The sequence below is a fragment of the Pan troglodytes genome, chromosome 14, assembly GCF_028858775.2.
Source record: "Pan troglodytes isolate AG18354 chromosome 14, NHGRI_mPanTro3-v2.0_pri, whole genome shotgun sequence".
In the NCBI taxonomy this organism is placed as follows: domain Eukaryota; kingdom Metazoa; phylum Chordata; class Mammalia; order Primates; family Hominidae; genus Pan; species Pan troglodytes.
In genome coordinates this window covers 101,607,757-101,627,628 of record NC_072412.2, presented here as the reverse complement: position 1 = coordinate 101,627,628, position 19,872 = coordinate 101,607,757, and the positions used below count along the sequence as shown (strand labels likewise).

General features: G+C 36.5%; 1 protein-coding gene across 4 annotated transcripts in view; it reads left to right on the top strand.

Moving 5' to 3' along the window:
• UGGT2 (UDP-glucose glycoprotein glucosyltransferase 2) overlaps positions 1 to 19,872 on the top strand; it is a 252,929-nt gene that overhangs the window by 31,164 nt on the left and 201,893 nt on the right. For all 4 annotated transcript variants that reach the window (XM_063792284.1, XM_001139906.6, XM_016925458.4 and 1 more), the window contains exon 5: positions 9,144 to 9,318. In XM_063792284.1, coding sequence (XP_063648354.1) covers positions 9,144 to 9,318 — 175 coding nt within the window. The remainder of the gene's footprint in view (positions 1 to 9,143; positions 9,319 to 19,872) is intronic.

Here is a 19,872-nt window from a genome sequence, read left to right as displayed (position 1 = left end):
TTGTTAACAAACCATTTCTAACATTTTCTTATACTTGTATTGAATTTCATATACAAAAGACTTTTATTTTTATGTAGCCAAATTTTCCTGTGTATGTGACTTTTATATTGTTTTTATACTAACAGTTTTTCCCGAACCTGATTGGGAGATTTTACTAATTCTTTCTGTAGCTTTCTAAAAGTTTTTCCTTTTATTTTACATTAAACTTTTAATCTATCTATAATTTATTTTCATCAAAAGGTAAGAATCCAACCAGATTTTTTTCCTCAGGTACCTAGTCAATTGTATTCATTATATTTACATTATGGTCTATTTCATAGCTCTTTGTTCTGCTCCATTATCTATTTCTTATAATAGTGCCATACTGTTTTAATATTTATTGCTTTATTATCCAGTTTCTGACAGGAGGATTTCTTCTTCATTGTGGCTCTTTTTTCCTCCAGAATGCCTTAGCTCTTTGTATTTGTTGATGCTTTTAAGTCAACATTGGAATCCTTTTCCTCCCCAAGCTCCCCTTCCCCAAAAGCCTTGTTAGGGTTTAATTAGAATTATGTTAAAAGTATTGGTTAATTTAGGAAAAATTTACATCTGTGTTGTATTGAATCTCTGATCAGATAACATGGCATGTTTCTCTGTTCACACCTGCTTTTAAAACTTAAAGGCAGAAATAATTGCTTTATTTTATCAACTATTTTTTCAACTATTGGGATGGATACAAGGTTTTTCTCATTGGACATACTAATATATTACAAAATACTTTGAAATATTATACCTTCTTTTCAATTCTGAGGAAAACTACTGATTATTAATGGTGTGGGATTATCTTAATTTGCTTTTGAATTAAGATTGCTTTCATTTTGTTTTCATGTTTCTGTGTTAATAAATGAATAGCTGTACATTTATTGAAATTATTTGACATCTTTAATTTTTATCAGTCATTCTACTTTCATAAAGTAAATTAGGCAGCCATATTATTCTTACTCTGGATGAGTTAATATAGGAATTATCTATTCCTTTATGGCATTATTAGACTCACTATAATATAACTCACTAGTGCATCTTTTAAAGGAAATTTTGTAATGTTTAAAATTTATTGTCATTGGTTTCTGATGTCAACTTTTATAATTATAGAAACTAATGTATCTTGAAGATTACAAAAAAATTAACATCAAACTGTTAGTAAAGTCCATCTGCCATGGGCCCTGTGAGTCCTTGCATGTTCTTTCTTGGTCTGACCAGCAAAAAATGCAAGGTCCTGACCACTCTTTACCTGGGCCATTTCTCAGGGTTGTGTTTGCAGTGAGCAACCTTGAGGAATGAGGTAATGTTTGCCTTTGGGATTGGGGACAGGGAGCAAGTATGTTTTATTGCTTACTATAAAACAGTGCTTCCCCAAGCCCAGTGTTCCTTAACAGAAACATATGCCAACTCTGTAGGATCCATCTAAGTCCATATTTTGTCACCCCCTGTGGGACTTTGGGGGCAAGCATAGTAACGCTTATACTGCTTGCTCTATGTCATGAGCAGTAAAGTCATTTGTCTTTGACCCAGGATTCTGTCTTATGTCTTCTATCAGAATCCATAAAAGAATAAAAGGCTAACTTATTAGTTTGTAAGTCAGGTAAAATCATACCTTAGACTTTTACAGTTCTTGATAGTTTTGGAGACTGTCATGGGTGGGATGTTGACTGACACACAGCTTCTGGAAGAGGAAGTTCGTAAGGGCCCATGGGTCGAGAAGAAAAAGGTCAATACTTACATTTCTTCCCACTGCTCACCTCTTTCTCCCTGTACTCCTGGTAGGTGATAGTAGTCTCCTGATAACTGTGTTGTAGTCTGACACATGTTCCTTGATCTGGGCTCCTAAGGAAAAGGCACTCAAACTTGACTGATTTAATGGTTTATTGTTTTGGCTCTGATTATATAACTGGTATTGGTATTTTACATGCTTATACTGTGAATGCTGTCAATGTTTGTGAAGCCCAGAGGGAAACTGTCATTCAGAGACTACCACACATAGACACCCCCAGGTGGTCCAGCAGAAACAACAAAGAATCAATCCCAGGAGGAGAAAGGACAATCACAACTTTATATAGACTTCATAGCTGCTGGACTACCCCGAGAGACTGTTTCCAAGTACAATAGTGCCACCTGCCTGACTCAGCCACTTAGTACACCCCTTTTTAAAATAGCAGTTCTTAAGCTCTTGTTGAAACTGAATGCCTGACCCATGGAGGCCTTGTGACTCTACCACGTGACATTTACATTTTCACGTAGTTCAACTAGGAGTCAGTGTCTGGCAAGGTAAAAGGGACCCAATAAGCCTCCCTGCTCAAATGGAAATTATATATTCAAAAGCCCAGCTTCTGGGCCCTAGCATGGTATCAGGTATATGTGAAAAAGTGGCAGCTACTCTTTTGGGAGTGAACTAAATAACCCATTTCACTACCTGAAGTAAGGTCACTGGCTCAAAAGGGCCCTCAGTTCACAGTGGTTTCCCTAAATGCCTGGGCCAGGCTGCTGGGATGTTTAGCTAAGTTAACAGCTGGTGGGCTCTTCGGGCTGCCTCTGCTACCATTCCACCAGGCATAAGCCTTGTAAAACCAAAAGCTGAAGTGGTCACTCTACTCAGTGGGCAGAACTCAAGGCCATCATCCACTCCCTGAACAAAATCTGACCCCTTGGTGAAATATAGTACATTCATACTGACTCTTGTGCTGTTGCCAATGGCCTACCTGTCTGGTCTGCCACTTGGAAGACTACAGATGGGCAGCTTAAAAATACCACTCCTTGGGGCTTGCGCACTGTGAACGTAATTTGCACTTGCCCATCTGACAGTCTGGTTTACTCCTTTAGATGTACATATTATAGACCCATTCCCTGATAAGTGTGAATAGAGACAAACTGACTATGCCAAGACCGTGTGAGGCCCTGACTGCTCTTTACCATGGCCTTTTCTCGGGGTGTTTTCAGTGAGTGACTTTGAGGGATAAGTGAGTGTTTCTCCCTGGGACAAAGGGCAACTTACTGCTTGTTATTAAATGATGGGTTTCCCACATTCAGTGTTCTTTAGATGTGATCCATACCCACTGCCTGGGTAGAATTCTTGTGGGTCCATCATACTTCTCCCTATGGAATGTGGGCCCATGAGGAACCCATGTAAACATACTAATGTTCATGTTGCTTGCTGTGCCACAAGTAATCAAGCTCTTTGTTTCTGACTCAGAAGTCTGTCTTTTGCCAGAATCCATGAAACAATGAAAAGCTAACTTATTAGCTTGTAAGTAGGGTAAAACAATTCTACAGCCTGACAGAAACATTCTCCCCCTCTCTGTCTCTATGTAGGGCAAAGTTAATTTTTTTTTCCTTTTGTGAACTTTAGGCATATACTCTTGGGTTTGTGACATCTTATCAATATTGGTCAATGGTTTTTTTTCTTATTTAAGCATATAATTTATGTTTTTACATAGGTTATGTATAGTAATATAAATATTTTAATTTTTTCCTCTCTGTAGATATGTTTCTCCTTCCTAGATTTTCTTTAGTTTTCATTTTCTTTCAGTTTTTCCAGATTAGGTTTTTATCTTTTTTTAAAGAAATGACTGATAAATTTTTTCTGCTTTTTTATTCTAATCTAATACGTTTTGCATTTATATATTTTCTTCTGTCTGTGGTTGAGCTAAACACTTGGTTTTTTGTGGGTTTTTTGTTTTTTTTTTCAATTATAACATATTTAGGTAATCATTGTTGCCTTTCTTTACTATGTGATATTCTCATTGTCCCAGTTTCGTAAAATTCTTCTTAACAGTAGTTTTATTCACATGTTGGAAAGTAGAGTGACCACTGGGAGAAAGTTATACTCATTTAGGATGGTAATGATTGCTGTCACTTTCCCCCAGATATATAACTCATATTTTATTTTGTTTTATTTATTTATTTTTTTGAGACAAGGTCTCGCTCTAGTGCCCAGGCTAGAGTGCAGTGGTGCAGTCTTGGCTTACTGCAACTTCTGCTTCCCAGGCTCAAGTTGTACTTCTGCCTCAGCCTCCTGAGTAGATGGGACTACAGGTGCAAACCACCATGCTCAGCTAATTTTTGTATTTTTTGTAGAGACGGGGTCTTGCTATGTTGCCCAGGCTGGACTCGAATTCCTGAGCTCAAGCAATCTGCCTGCCTCAGCCTCTCAGAGTGCTGGGATTACAGACATGAGCTACCACTCCTGACCTTCATTCACATTTTAGTATTATGTCTATAAAGTTTTGGGGCAGTTCCAGACCATAGATTTTTGAACCAGGGAATAGGAAATAGGGAGAGATGAAGAATCAGTTTACTATTCTTTTTTTACTAGCGTGTTCTTGTTCTAAGTGGTAGTTGACTGTCAGTTATGATTCTAGTTGAACAGCATAGGTTTTATAGTTAGTAGACTTTACTCCCAATTTATGATACAAAGTTATTTTTAGTTTGCAACTTCATTAAGAATTTTTCTCTGAGTCTTTGTAAATATTTTTGGAGATACTGTAAAATTTAGTGTCAGGGACTGCTCTCCAAATGCCACTTCAAATCAATATGACCATCTTTTTTGTGGCTTTAAACTTTTGTCCCAAATGGAAAGCTGTATGTTTAAAGTTAAAAAAATCCCATATGGTCATTATAAAAGAATTCAAATACTTTAGAAAAATGCAAAGTAGAAAGGGAAAATAGCCTATAATTCTGCTAACAGTTTAGTATATGTTCTTTTTTAATGCATATATTCATATACAGACATACTTAAAAAAATTTATTGTACTATAAAGGGTATCTTAGATCCTTCTCCCACAAAGTTATTGTATTCTTACATGTAAATAAATAAAATTACTGGTATGTACCGATTTTATGTGTTAGGCTGTTTCTGTGTTACTATAAAGAAATACCTGAGGCTGGGTAATTTATAAGTAAAAGAGGTTTAGTTGGTTTATGGTTCTGCAGTCTGTACAAACATGGCATTAACATCTGCTTGGCTTCTGGTGAGAGCCTCAGGAACCTTACAGCCATGACAGAAGGCGAAGCTGGAACAGGCACGTCACATAGAGCATGAGCAAGAGAGTAAGGGGGGCCCCTGGGAATTGCATTTCAACATGCGATTTGGAGGGGACAAATACCCAAACTATATCATTCTTTTCCTAGCCCCCAAAATCTCATGTCCTTCTCACATTGCAAATTACAGTAATTTCTTCCCCATGTCTTAACTCATTCCAACATCAAGTCCAATGTCCTAAGTGCCATCTGAGACTCATCTGCTTCCACTTATGAGCCTGTAAAATCAAAACAAGTTATTTACTTCCAAGGTACAGAGATGGTGCAGGCATTGGGTAAACATTCCCGTTACCAAAGGGAGAAATCGGCCAAAAGAAAAGAGTAGCAGGCCCCATGCAAGTCTGAAACACAGTAGACAGGCACTAAATCTTAAAGCTGTCATGTAATCCTTGACTCCATGTCCCACATCGTGATGTACATCCCGATGGGCTCCCTAGACCTTGGGCAGCTCCAGCGCTCTAACTTTGCAGGATACAACCCACGTGGCTGCTGTCATGGGTTGGGGTTGAGTACCTTTGGGTTTTCCAGGCACAAGGTGCAAGCTGCTGGTGAATCTACCATCCTTGGTTCTGAAGGGTTGCAGCCCCCCCTCCACTAGCTCCACTAGGCAGTATCCAGGTGGGGACTCTGTGTGGGGGTTCCAACCCCACATTTCCTCTATGCACTGCCCTAGTAGAATATCTGTGGGGGCCTTGCCTGTGTGGCAGGCTCCTGCCTGGGCACCAGGCTTTTCCATACATCCTCTGAAATCTAGATGGAGGCCTCCAAGCCTCCTTCATGCTTGCCTCCTGAGCATCTGCAGACATGAGACCATGTATAAACTGCCAGGGCTTATGGCTTGTGCCCTCTGGAGCTGTGACCTGAGCTTTACCTGTGCCCCTTTGAGCCGAGGCTGGAACTGGAGCAGCTGGATGCAAGTTGCAACCTGCTGGCATGGCACAGGGCAGTGAGCATTCTTTCCTTTTAGGCCTTGGAGTGTATGATGAGAGGGGCTGCCTCATATATCTCTGAAATACCTTCCAGGCCTTTTTTTCATTGTCTTGGCTGTCAGCTCCTGGCTCCCTTTTAGTCATGCAAATCTCTCTAGCAAATGGTTGCCCAATAGCCCACTTAGATTCTTCCCCTGAAAATGGACTTTTTCTTTTCTGGCTAGGGCTGCAAATTTTTCAAAGTTTTATGTTCTGCTTCCCTCTTAAATATGAATTCCAACTTAAAGCCATTTCTTTGCTCCCACATCTGAACATATGTTGTTAGAAGCAGCCAGGTCACTTCTTGAATACTTTGCTGCTTCGAAATTTCTTCCACCAAACGTCTTAAGTCATCCCTCTTAAGTTCAAACTTCCACAGATCCCTAGGGCATAAGCACAATGCAGCCAAGTTATCTGCATAACAAGGGTGACCTTTACTCCAGTTCCCAAAAAGTTCACCTACCATGTAGTAGATGCTGAAAAATATTGAGTGAATGATACCATAATGAAATGAATAAATAAGTTTCATTATTCCACTCCTTGTGGTGTATATATAGGTAGTTTACAGTAAACAATATCTAATTGAACTTCCTTGTACATATATCTTTGCATAGTTACCTTGGTTATTTTCTTAAATTTCTAGAACTAAAATCTCTAGGTAAGTACATGTATATTAAAATGTATACTCCAAAATTGTCTTCAGAAAGCTGAAGTTTTATACTCTACTTCTAAAATGTTTACTAATGCTAATTTGTATTAATTCTCTTTAACACCTTAGTCAATTCAGTAAATTGCTACTTTTAAATATAATTATTTAATTTTCAAAGATCATTTTCCTCTTATCCAGCCATCCTCTATAGGTATAATTTTTCTACCTATGATATATCCAAGCAGTTCCTGAATTAATCATAAAAGCAAATTTTGAAAGTTATGTGTCTATAGATACAGGAAGGAAGGTACTGTTGATTACAGACTCAGCAAATGGTAGAGAGCCCTTACCTTTGTGTGTAAAGTCTATTCTATTTCCTCTAATTTTTCCTTTTATATTCAACCTCAATATTTATCTCCTAGCATAGTTTTATTGGCAGCCTTTCTAGTTTTCTTTTTTTTTTTTTTTTTTGAGACGGAGTCTTGCTCTGTTGGCCAGACTGGAGTGCAGTGATGCGATCTCGGCTCACTGCAAGCTCCACCTCCTGGGTTCATGCCATTCTCCTGCCTCAGCCTCCCAAGTAGCTGGGACTACAGGCATCTGCCACCACGCCCGGCTAATTTTTTGTATTTTTGGTACAGACAGGGTTTCACCATGTTAGCCAGGATGGTCTCGATATCCTGACCTCATGATCCGCCCACCTCGGCCTCCCTAAGTGCTGGGATTTCAGGCCTGAGCCACCGCGCCTGGCCGCCTTTCTAGTTTTCAACAGTAGTAAATTCTTTGAAGGAAGAATTTTTCAGACTTAAATTAAAATTTAAGATTTCTTATATAAATTACTAAATGTACTTCTATGATACTGATTTGATAAAATCAGGTTTATAAAATGATAATCCAGCTGCTATATAAGTGACATTTGAGTTCCAAGATTTCAGTTAAAATTTATGAGAATAATTTTAATAGTTTCATGCAAGAATCTCTTTCACTTCTCTTTTCAAAGTGAAGTATGATTTTGTATCCTTTTAGCATTTATTAATAGCATCTCATGAAGAAAGACAGCAAATTCAGTGTCTCTTGTTTTGCACATTCATGTCTCTTCATCGGTTACAGAAGATTAATAATGAAGTGAAATTCTATTTGGGGCTAAGATTCTATTTACTTTATGCTTCAGCTGTCCAAGCATTGACAGTAGTATTTTAAAAATCACATCGTGAATACCAGTAATCAAATTAAAGTGGATAAATGTGTGATGATTTTATACTTGAATGAAAAGTTTATTTAAAAAGTGGAAGGGTTTACATACTGTACGTCTTCTCCTAGTGCATTTCTGTAAACTAATATAAGGATGCTTGAATGTTATAATTTTACAGACTTTTAATAAACACATTTCTATATTGCTGTTGAGTAATGGCACAAATTCTAAGCCAAATAACTGTGGAAATCTCTCAAATTATTCTGTTAGTCAATAAGATTGAATGCTTGAATGATTTTGATTTAGAATATGTTGAGTCAGTAAGTAGTTAAGCTAGAATTGAATCCAATTCTGCCTGATCTCAAAACCCACCTTCTTTTCACTAACATGCTGTAGGAATGTTACTCATACCTTTTTTCTTCTGTCCTTAACATTTGTTATCCAAAGGTAGTAATTGACTGAATGATTGTAGAGATCAGAATTCACTAAATAAAAGGTTATTTCTCAACATCCTTGTTACTCTGAACTTCCTTATCTCTTGGTTTGCTTTCTACCTGTGTATATTGCCAAAACATATGGGCTTTGGAATTCCATAAACATGAGTTGAAATTCTGGCTTTCCATTTGATCTTTTCCTGAATAGTTAACTTATCTGAGCCCCAGAAACTTAAAAGTTTCAGTGATGGTAGCTGCCTAATTTTTCTTGTGAAATAGAATTTACTAATGAGTGTAAAGAACCTAGCACAGTGCCTGGCAAATAAGAAGTCAGTTAAAGTCTGTTTCTGATGATAATGCTAGACCATAAGAGTCCTGGTTTCTTTGCTTATACTTGGGGATTTGATGAGTACTTGTTCATACTAAGTGCTGATAATCTGAATAAGGTAGTACTTTTGCTTTGTTCCTTAAATATTTGTACCTTGTTTTCAGGAAATATGAGCTGTAATGAAAAATTATAACCTAACTGCATAAAATATAAATTTTATTTCACTGAAAATTGTGCTGCCATTATATGTTATTGTTTAAAGATAATAAACCTTGTTGGGAAATAAAGTATTTTTAATATTAGATTTGGGTTAACCAAATTCTTTTCTTTCTTTTCTGTCATTTAGTTCAAGTTATGTGTACAAAGTCATCACAGGAAATTTAAATTCTTTTTCTGTGATTATGTATATTATGAATTGTTTGATAAGCAGCAATTATACAGAATTGATATGCCATTAACTTTCAGTTTTTTCAAACTTTGTGTTTTGCTTTTATCTTAGGACTAGACCTTATCTATTTAAAGGAGATCACAAATTTCCTACAAACAAAGAGAACTTACCAGTGGTGATTCTCTATGCCGAAATGGGTACTAGAACATTTAGTGCATTTCACAAAGTATTGTCTGAAAAAGCTCAAAATGAGGAAATTCTGTATGTTCTTCGCCATTATATTCAGGTATGTGCTTGTTTTTTCCAAGGTTACTTTTGGCTGTAGAAAAAAACAATTATTATGATAATCGTCTTACTAGATTTAAATATTAATTTTCACCAGAATAGTTATCTAACTTTTTTTAACTTAACAAATGTGAATTTCATGTGGAAAAATATATTGGGATTCTGTCTCTTCTGGGGGTATGATGTCTATAATTCTTTGCCTTATATCTGGCACAAATTTAAAACTTGGATAAAAAACAAAAACATACTTCAATAATGTGTATAATATTTGCTAAGAATTTGCAATTAAGAAATCTGATTTACTCAACATACTGATAATATATACAGTACTAGATCAAAGTGCAAAGCATGGTGTTGGAATACTGTTAACTCTTTCTTTTGAGACCTGACTACTTTTCTTTCAGGTATCTGGTATGTGCTGTATTGTTCCCGTTCCTCTAGCCTGCCGTTGCTATGACACTATCACATTTTTCTGTTTTAATGATTTCATAGCACTTATTACTGTATCTCCTCAAGTTTATTTAACACTTTCAGAGCACATACATGCACACACACACACACACACATGCGTATGAATATAATGGCCATTAGAGGAAGGACTATGCTTTGTTACTACTGTCTTCCCAACATAGAGTGCTTTAATTTGCATTTCCCAAATTATTAAGATTTATATACTAATATTTAATCTAATTAAAACCTTACAAATATATTTGTAAATTGCCTGTCCGTAGCCTTTGCCTATTTTTGAATTGGATTCTTTTATTCTCATTGGTTTATAGGTGTTTTTAATATATTTTGAATACTAATATTTTCTTCCATACTTCGCAGTATCTTCTCCTAGTGCATTTCTGGTCTTCTGATTTTTTTAAAAAATTGTTTATGACATCTTTTACAAATATTACTTGTGATATAGTCAGATTTACTCAACTTTACCTTAACGATTTCCTTTATGCTGTTATAAGGACATTCTCATGTAAGAGTTGAAGTTCTATTTTTTGTTTTGGTTTTTAATCCATCTGGAATTTATTTGAATATACTACGGGGTAGAGATATAATTCTGTTTTTTCCATATGAAAAATTATTGGTCTTCACATACTTTGTTGAACAGTCAAGTCTTTATTCTACTCCATCATATGCTAATTTTTCATATAGACATGTATATGTTTTTAGACTTTCCATTCTGTTGCAGTGATATATATGTCTATTCGACACAAAAATAACATCATTTTAATTGCTGTAGCTTTAAAATATATTTTGATATCTGGTAGTACAACTCTGCTTCTTAATTTTTGTTTTTCTAAATACCTTGGCTGTTCTTGCATGATATGTAGCCATGTTAATTTTAGAATTAGTTGGCCAGGTTCCATGAAACATGTTGGGATTTCATACGGGAATGAATTGGACCTTTCTGATTAATTTTGAAGAGACTTTTTCTTCATATATATTGAGCTTTGCCTTCTGTGAACATATTTTTTATTTCACAATCTAGTCAGATGTCTTTTTGAAAAGTATCATCTGTGATGTACAATGTTGGGTTTCAACAATCACACAGAGTCATCTGTCAGTCACCTTAGTACCATCACATTCACATACAGATTCTTGTAGGAACATATGTTTTCAATTCACTTGGATAAATGCCTGGAAGTTCTATTGCTGAGTTGTATGGTAAGTCAGTGTTTAACTTCATAATAAACTATACCAAACTGTCTCTCAAAGTGGCTGTACAATTTTTCATTCCCCTTAGCCAGGAAAGATAATTTTGCAGCTCTAAATCCTAACCACCATTTGTTAATGTCAGTTTTTTTTATTATAGCTGTTCTGGGTACACAGTGGTATCTCATTGTGGTTTTAATTTGCATTTCTCTAATGACTAATGAAGTTGTCTGGCTTTTCATAAGTTTCTTTTTGGTGAACTTTTTTTGTTTAGTTTTCAGAATTCTTTTTATGTCCTAGATATAAATCATTTATGAGATACATGATTTACAAACATATTCTACCAGTTTGTGAATTATCTTGTAATTCTCTTAATGTGTTTTGCAGAGGAAGAGTTTTTAATTTTGATTAAGTCCAGTTCATCATTTTTTTGTTTATAGATTATATTTTTCGTATTATATCTAAAAACTCATCACCAATCTCAAGGTCATGCAGATTTTATTCTAGGTATTTTATAGTTTTATGTTTACACATAGGTTTATGATCCATTTAAGGTTTGTGCAACTTGTGAGATAGATGTTGAGATTTATTTTTCTACATATGGATATCTAGTTGTTTTAACATTTGTTTAAAAGACTATCCTTCTCCATTGAATTTGTTTTATCCACTTGTAAAATATAATTGACTGTATTTGTATGGGTCTATTTCTGGCTTTGCTTTTCTGTGCCATTGATCTGTCTATCCCAACATCAATACTACACTGCTTGATTACTCTACCTTTATAGCCTTGAGATCAGGTTGTGTTAGTCCTCCAGCTTTGTTATTCTTTTTCAGAATTGTTTTAGCTAATCTAATTCCTTTGTCTCTTCTTGTGAACTTTAAAATCGGCTTGTCTGTATCTACAAAAACTTTTGCTGGCATTTTGATTGAGATTACATTGAACATATAAATTAAATTTGAGGGAGAACATCTTAAAAATATTCAGTCTTCCAATTGAAAATTAGGTCTCTTGATTTATTTAGACATCCTTTGATTTCTTTCATCAGTGTTTTTCTTCTTTTTCAACCTATATGCCATTTATTTTTTTTAACCTTATTTTAATGATTAAGACTTCTAGTCAATGTTGAATGGGGAGTAGTGAGGGAAGATATCCTTGCCTTTTTCCTGATTTGCAGAGAAAGCATTTGGTCTTCCACTATTAACTGTCATATTAGAGGAAGGGTTTATTTTTAATTTTTTAAGTTCTGGTGTACATGTGCAGGATGTGCAGGTTTGTTACATAGGTAAATGTATGCCATGGTGGTTTGCTGCACCTATCAACCTATCACCTAGGAATTAAGCCCAGCATGCACTGTGTAGTATTTCATGGTGTATATGTACCACATTTTCTTTATCCATTTTACTATTGATGGGCATTCAGGTTGATTTCCATGTTTTTGCTTTGTGAAAAGTGTTGCAGTGAACATATGCGTGCATGTGTTTTTATAGTAGAGCAATTTATATTCTTCTGGGTATATACCCAGTTATGGGATTGCTGGGTCAAATGGTAGTTCTATTTCAGGTTCTTTGAGGATTGCCACACTGCTTTAAATGAACTAGTTTACAGTACCACCGGCAGTGTATGTGCATTCACTATTTTCTGCAACCTCACCAGAATCTTGTTATTTTTTGACTTTTTAATAGTTACCATTCTGACTGATACAAGATGGTATCTCATTGTGGTTTTGATCTGCATTTCTCTAATGATTAGTAATATTGAGCATATTTTCATATGCTTTTTGGTGATATCATATGTCTTCTTTTGAAAAGTGTTCATGTCCTTTGCTGACTTTATTTATTTATTTATTTTAGACAGAGTCTTGCTCTATCGCCAGGCTGGAGTGCAGTGGCGCGATCTCGGCTCACTGCAACCTCCGCCTCTTGGGTTCAAGCAATTCTCCTGCCTCAGCCTCCCAAGTAGCTGGGATTACAGGCATCCACCAACATGCCCGGCTAATTTTTGTATTTTTAGTGGAGATGGGGTATCAGCATGTTGGCCAGGATGGTCTTGATCTTTTGACCTCGTGATCCGCCTGCCTCAGCCTCCCAAAGTGCTGGGATTACAGGCGTGAGCCACTGCGTCCAGCCTTCACTCACTTTTTAATGGGGCTGTTTATTTTTTGCTTGTAAATTTAAGTTCCTTGTAGATTCTGGATATTAGACCTTTGTCAGATACATAGTTTGCAAATATTTTCTCCCATTCCGGAGGTTGCATGTTTAATCTGTTGATAATTTCTTTTGCTGTGCAGAAGTTCTTTAGTTTAATTAGGTCCCATTTGTCAATTTTTGTTTTTGTTGCAATTGCTTTTGGTGTCTTCGTCATGAAATCTTTGCCAGGGCCCATGTCCAGAATGGTATTTCCTAGGTTATCTTCTGAGGGTTTTTATAATTTTAGGCTTCACATTTAAGGCTTTAATCCGTTTTGAGTTGATTTTTTATATGGCATAATGAAGGAGTCCAGTTTCAGTCTTCTGCATATGGCTAGCCAGTTTTCCCAGCACCATTTATTGAATAGGGAGTTCTTTCCCCATTGCTTGCTTTTGTCAGCTTTGTCAAAAATCAGATGGCTGCAGGTGTGTGACATTATTTCTGGGCTCTCTATTCTGTTCTATTGCTCTGTATGTCTGTTTTTATGCCAGTACCATGCTGTTTTGGTTACTGTAACCTTCAGCTTTGTTCTTTTTGCTTAGGATTGCCTTGACTATTCAGGCTCTTTTGTTCCATATAAAATTTAAAATAGCTTTCTCTCATTCTGTGAAGAATGTCATTGGTAGTTTGATAGGAATAGCCTTGAATCTGTAAATTGTTTTGGCAGTGTGGCTATTTTAACAATATTGATTGTTCCAGCCTGTGAACCTGGAATGTTTTTCCATTTGTTTGTGTCATCTCTGATTTCCTTGAGCAGTGTTTTGTATTAATAGTTCTCATTGTAGAGATTCACCTCCCTAGTTAGTTGTGGTCATTAGTATTTTATTTTTGTGGCAGTTGTAAATGGGATTACATTCCTGATTTGGCTGCCAGTTTGGATGTTGTTGCTGTATAAAAATGCTAGTGATTTTTGTACATTGATTTTGTATCCTGAAACTTTGCTGAAGTTGTTTATCAGATCAAGGAGCTTTTGTGCAGAGACTATGGGATTGTCTAGATACGGAATCATGTTGTCTGCAAACAGGTATAGTTTGCTTTCTCTTTTCCTATTTGGATGCCTTTTATTTCTTTCTCTTGCCTGGTTGCTCTGGCCAGGACTTTCAGGACTATGTTGAATAGGAGTGGTGATAAAGGGTATGTTTAAGTTCCTTATGTATTCTGATATTAATCCCTTGTCAGATGGGTATTTGTCAAATATTTTCTCCCATTCTGTGGATTGGCTCTTCACTGTGTTGATAGTTTCCTTTGCCGTGTAGAAGATTTTTAGCTTGATGTTAACTCCACTTGTCTATTTTTAATTGTGTTGCCTGTGCTTTTGAAGTCTTACACAAAAAATTTTTGCCCAGACCAATGTCCTGGAGCATTTCTTCAATATTTTCCTCTAGTCATTTCATAGTTTTGGGTCTTATATTTGAGTCTTCAATCAATTTTGATTTGATATTTGTATATGGTGAGAGATAGTGGTCTAGTTAGTTTCATTCTTCTGCATTATGGTTGTTCAGTTTTCATATTGAAAAGATTGTCCTTGCCCCAGTGTATGATCCTGGCATGTTTGTCGAAGATGAGTTGGTTCCAAATGTGTAGATTTACATCTGAGTTCTCTATTCTGTTCCATTGGTGCATTTGTCTGAATTATGAATTCTTCCATGAACATGGAATATCTTTCCATTTTTTGGTGTTCTCTTCGATTCCTTTCATCAGTGTTGTAGTTTTCTTTGTATTAATGTAGGTCTTTCACTTTTTTGGTTAAATTAATTCCTAGGTATTTTATATTATTTGTAACTATTGTAACATTTTCAGAATGTTGTTTGCTATTTGTGTATATAAATAGTACTGAATTTTGTATATTGATTTTATATCTTGCAACTTTACTGAATTCATTTATTGGTTCAAACAGTTTTTTGGTGGAGTCTTTAGGTTTTTCTAATATAAGATCATATTGTTTGCAAACAAGGGTAATTTTACTTCTTCCTTTCCAATTTGGATGTCCTTTATTTATTTCTCTTGCCTTATTACTCTGGCTAAGGCTTCTAGTATTATGCTGAATAAAAATAGTGAAAGGGGGCATTCTTGTCTTGTTCCAGATCTTTGAGGGATGGCTTTCAATTATTCCCTGTTTCCATATGATATTAGCTGTGGATCTGTCATATATGGCCTTAATTATTTTGAGGTATGTTCCCTCTATACCTAGTTTGTCGGGGGGGAGGGACTTGTCAGAAAGAGATGTTGAATTTCATCAAATGCCTTTGTAGCACATATTTAAATTATCATATGGTTTTTGTGTTCTTGGTTCTTTTAATATGGTGTATTACATTTATCGATTTGTGTATTGAACTATCCTGTATCCCTGGGATGAATCTCACTTGATCATGGTGCATGATCTTTTTAAGTTGTTGCTGAATTCATTTTGCTAATATGTTGTTGAGGATTTTTACATCTGTGTTTATTAGTGATATTGGCATATAGTTTTCTTTTTTTGTTGTATCCTTGTCTTGTTTTGGTATTGAGGTAATGCTGGCCTCCTAGAATGAATTTGGAGGTGTTCTCTCCTCTTCAAGTTACAGAGCAGAGTTAGAATTTCCAAGACTGGGGATGGCAGTCCTGCCTTTCCTCTTTGTCTTTGTCCTGAGGCATATTTCTCCCTTTAGGCACTCATGATGTTTCCCATGTGTGGTACTATCCCACAGCTCCTGAGTGTTCTGCTCAGTTTCTTGCTGTTGTTTGCTTTTTGGATTTTTTCCTTTCTTTCTGTACTACATTTTCTTCTTAAATTCAATTTGAATAATTTCTATTGACCTGCCTTGTAGTTAACCAATTCTTTTTTTTTTTTTTTTGAGGCAGAATCTCGCTCTGTCACCCAGTCTTGAGTGCAGTGGTGCAATCTCAGCTCACTGCAGCCTCCGCCTCCTGGGTTCAAGCGATTCTCTTGCCTCAGCCCCCAAGTAGCTGGGATTACAGGCACACACCACCATGCCCGGCTAGTTTTTGTATTTTTAGTAGAGACATGGTTTCTCCATGTTGGTCAGGCTGGTCTCGAACTCCTGACCCCAGGCAATCCATCCACCTCAGCCTCCCATAGTGCTGGGATTACAGGCATGAGCCACTGCACCCAGCCAGCCAGTTCTTTCTTTGGCTATATCAAGTTTACTTGTGACTCTGTTGAAGGCATTCTTTATTTCTGTTACAGTGCTTTTAGTTTCTATCATTGCCATTTGGCTCCTTCTTACAGTTTTAACATGTGTGATGAATTTGCCTTTCTGATCACTCATATGTTCTACTTTTTTCATTAGAGCATTTAACATGTTAATCATTATTTTAAATTCCCTCCTGAAAGTTTCAACTTCTTTTTTACATCTGATTTTGAAATTGTTGATTGATTTGTCTCTTCAGACTTTTGTTCCATTGACTTCTTGGACGTCTTGTGATTTTCGTTGTTGTTAAAAGCTCAACATTTTGTGTAGGAGCCTTGACCCTGCCTTTAGTGTAGGCCATGCCTTTCATGTATGCAGGATTGAGCTGTTCTGGTCAGGAGCTGGGTTGGGTTTCACGTTTGTGTTCCATTTGGCTTTAGGTCTCCCCACTTAGATTTGGATCTTCCCTTTGTGCAGCTCCCCAAAGACAATGTGTTTCTTATAGCTTTCCCACCTGTATTTCAGCGTTATCTTTACTCAACCCTTGTTAGATTGGCCTTGAGGTGAAGGTGAGGGGGCAGGTAAGGAAGGGGATATTCTCTGATGTTCCAATTAAGTTTCCTTTCTAGGCATACTGTAAATTTGGGCCTCAAGGTTTCTGATCCTCTCTCAGAATGTTGGGCCTGGCAGGTATTCCTGTCCCTCCTTCAGACTAAGGCTTTCATCTGTTCCATTTCTCCCGTCTTCAGTGGGCTTCCACCAGTACACTACATAGCTATAATTTTGTTGCCCTTGCCTCTGAAGATTAAGGCTTTGGTTCTATAGGGGAGATAGGTCTGAAGTGGATTTCAGCAGTGATTTTTCTTTCCTCTCTACCTGTCACCATTAGAATCGAAGCTTTCTCAGGACCTTCCCCAGTCTTCCCTGTGCAAGAGGGTTTCAGCCTTGCTATGTCTGGAGCTACCAGGGGCTTCACACTCTCACGTTAGCCCACATTTAGCCTTTAGCAAGCTTTATAGATTTCTAGCTAAATATCTTTACCAGCTTCACTAGCATTTGGTGGTATCTGTCCTGGGTATTCAAATGTTCACCTTCCCACAGGTGCCTTTTTCTTCTGTTATCATTCTTGTTCCTTCTGCTTTATTTTTTCTTCAGAAAATTTTCTAATACAAAAAGCCTAAAAATAATAAACTTTTTGTATATACTACCCAGAATTGACAGCTAACATTTTATCTTTTCAAGTTTTTTAATTGAAGTAATAAAACTTTAAAAATAAAGTTGAAGATTATTTTGTTTTCCATTATCAGTCTCATTCTCTACCCCAACACCAATTGGAGTGTTCTTTTAAATAATAAAGTGCTGTCACTCCTAGAGATCTTGCTTCGTTAGATCTGGCACATTGGTTGGGAATATATAGCATATGATTCTGAGGCCCTCTGATATCTGTCCACTGAAGAAAGAGAAAGATGAGACATTCTAGTTCTGAGGAGGTCATAACTAGGTGGCTGTTTAATAAGGATGTAATGCTTATAAAATTATTTTTCCTTGTTTTGAAATATACAATAAATTATTATTTTTTTGGTTTTATTACATTTTTTTCTTTTCTTTTTTTCATTTATTATTATTATACTTTGGGGGGAGGGATAGCATTGGGAGATATACCTAATGCTAGATGACAAGTTAGTGGGTGCAGCGCACCAGCATGGCACATGTATACATATGTAACTAACCTGCACATTGTGCACATGTACCCTAAAACAATAAATTATTAACCATAGTCACTCGATTGTGCTGCTGAACGCTAGATGTTATTCTTCCTAACTGTATTTTTATACCCATTAACCATCCCCTCTTAATCCCCGCATCCCCACTAGTTTTTCCATCTTCTGGTAACTACCATCATTCTAGTCTCTGTCTCCGTGACTTCAAAAATTGGAATGTTCCTAACACAAAGAAATGATAAAATGTTTGAGGTGATAGATATCCCAAATACCCTGATTTGATCATTACATTTTGTATGTTTGTATCAAATTATAACATATACCCCATAAATATGTGCAACTTTCCTGTATCCATAATAATTAAAAATAAAAAATTTAAAAAACAAATATGTTTTTTTTTTCCCTAGAGTTGCTTAGATACCATAGCTTTGCTGCTTACATGGGGATAGCTTTGCTGCTTACATGGGGAATCCAAAATTTAAGTTTCTTAGTGCTGATTGAAGCTATCTTATAACTTCTCAGAGCAGTAATATATGATTGTAGAGGATGAAAAACTCTTAAGTTACTACTATTTATGAGGAAACTAGGTATTCTTTGAATTAGCAATTTGTTAGAGGAATCTGTCATCTCTTCCTTCTTTCTTTCTTCCATGCACATTTATTAGATGCTGTGTCTGTGTCTGAATTGCTTTGTAACAAATCTTCTCAAAATTTAGTGGCTTAAGGCAATATTGACTTACCGTTTCTCTTTATTCTGTGGGTTGACAGTCGGGGCACTTTTTCTGCTGATATTGTTCATGCAGTGAGGGTCATTCAGTACTAGATTAGAGCTTGGGGATTCAAATTATTCTGACAGACCTGTGTGGCAGTTCAGGCTGATAGCTGGAATTTCTTATCTTTTTCTACATGGCCTTTCATCTTCCAAGAATTAGACTATGATTCTTCACATCATGATGGCTTAGGGTCCCAAAAAGAAAAGAGTAGAACTTGCAATACCTCTTAAGCCCTATGCCCAAGAACTCATACAGTGATACTTCTGCCACCTTGTGTTAGTCAAAGCAAGTCACAAGGCCAGCCAGATTCAAAAGAATGGAAAAATAGACTCAATTTCCTGGTGAGAAGTAGCAAGGTCACATTGCAAAGGAGTCTGGACATGGGAAGGAGTTACTCATTTGTGGCCTTTATAATAATCTTCCACAAATGCCTATAAGTTGGGCACTATGCTTAGTACTGGTGATAGAAGATAAGTAGCTTATTTCAGTATCTTAATTTTGTTTTATATATTTGATAATTTTATGATGCAGTTTCACTGTGCACTGGTGTCAATCCCAGGGGAGGACTGTAAACACCTTGCCAATACTGTGTACCAGTATCAATCCACTGGCATGAGTCTGGTGAGACAGAACACTCACAATAAGTTTAGGGAAGCAACTTTATTACTCACAGACAGGCAGCAAGGGACAATAGACACCTAAGGATTCATGGCAAGCTCATCCCCCAAAGCTTAGGATAGCTGCCCAGGATGGATGGAGTCTCACGTGCACGTCATTCATGTTGCACCACAGCTGAGGAACTCTGAAAGCCTGCTCTGCCCTGGGTTTTATACCTAGGAGCAACTTGATGAGCTGTGCTAAAGCATTGCAAGACATCCTGTTCTAGGAGCTGTGGGAACAGAGCTTGGCTTTACTGGCAATTCCTTCATATTTCTTGCATTTCCAGCACATCATTCTACAGTTATTCTGAGATTTACAAGTGAGAAAGCGAGGAAGAGCTGGGTTGCCAAGATCTTTTGGGGACTTGCCCTACAATAACATCATATAAAATGTATTTTTTCCCTCAGTGTTCTTCACATTCTCAATTTTAA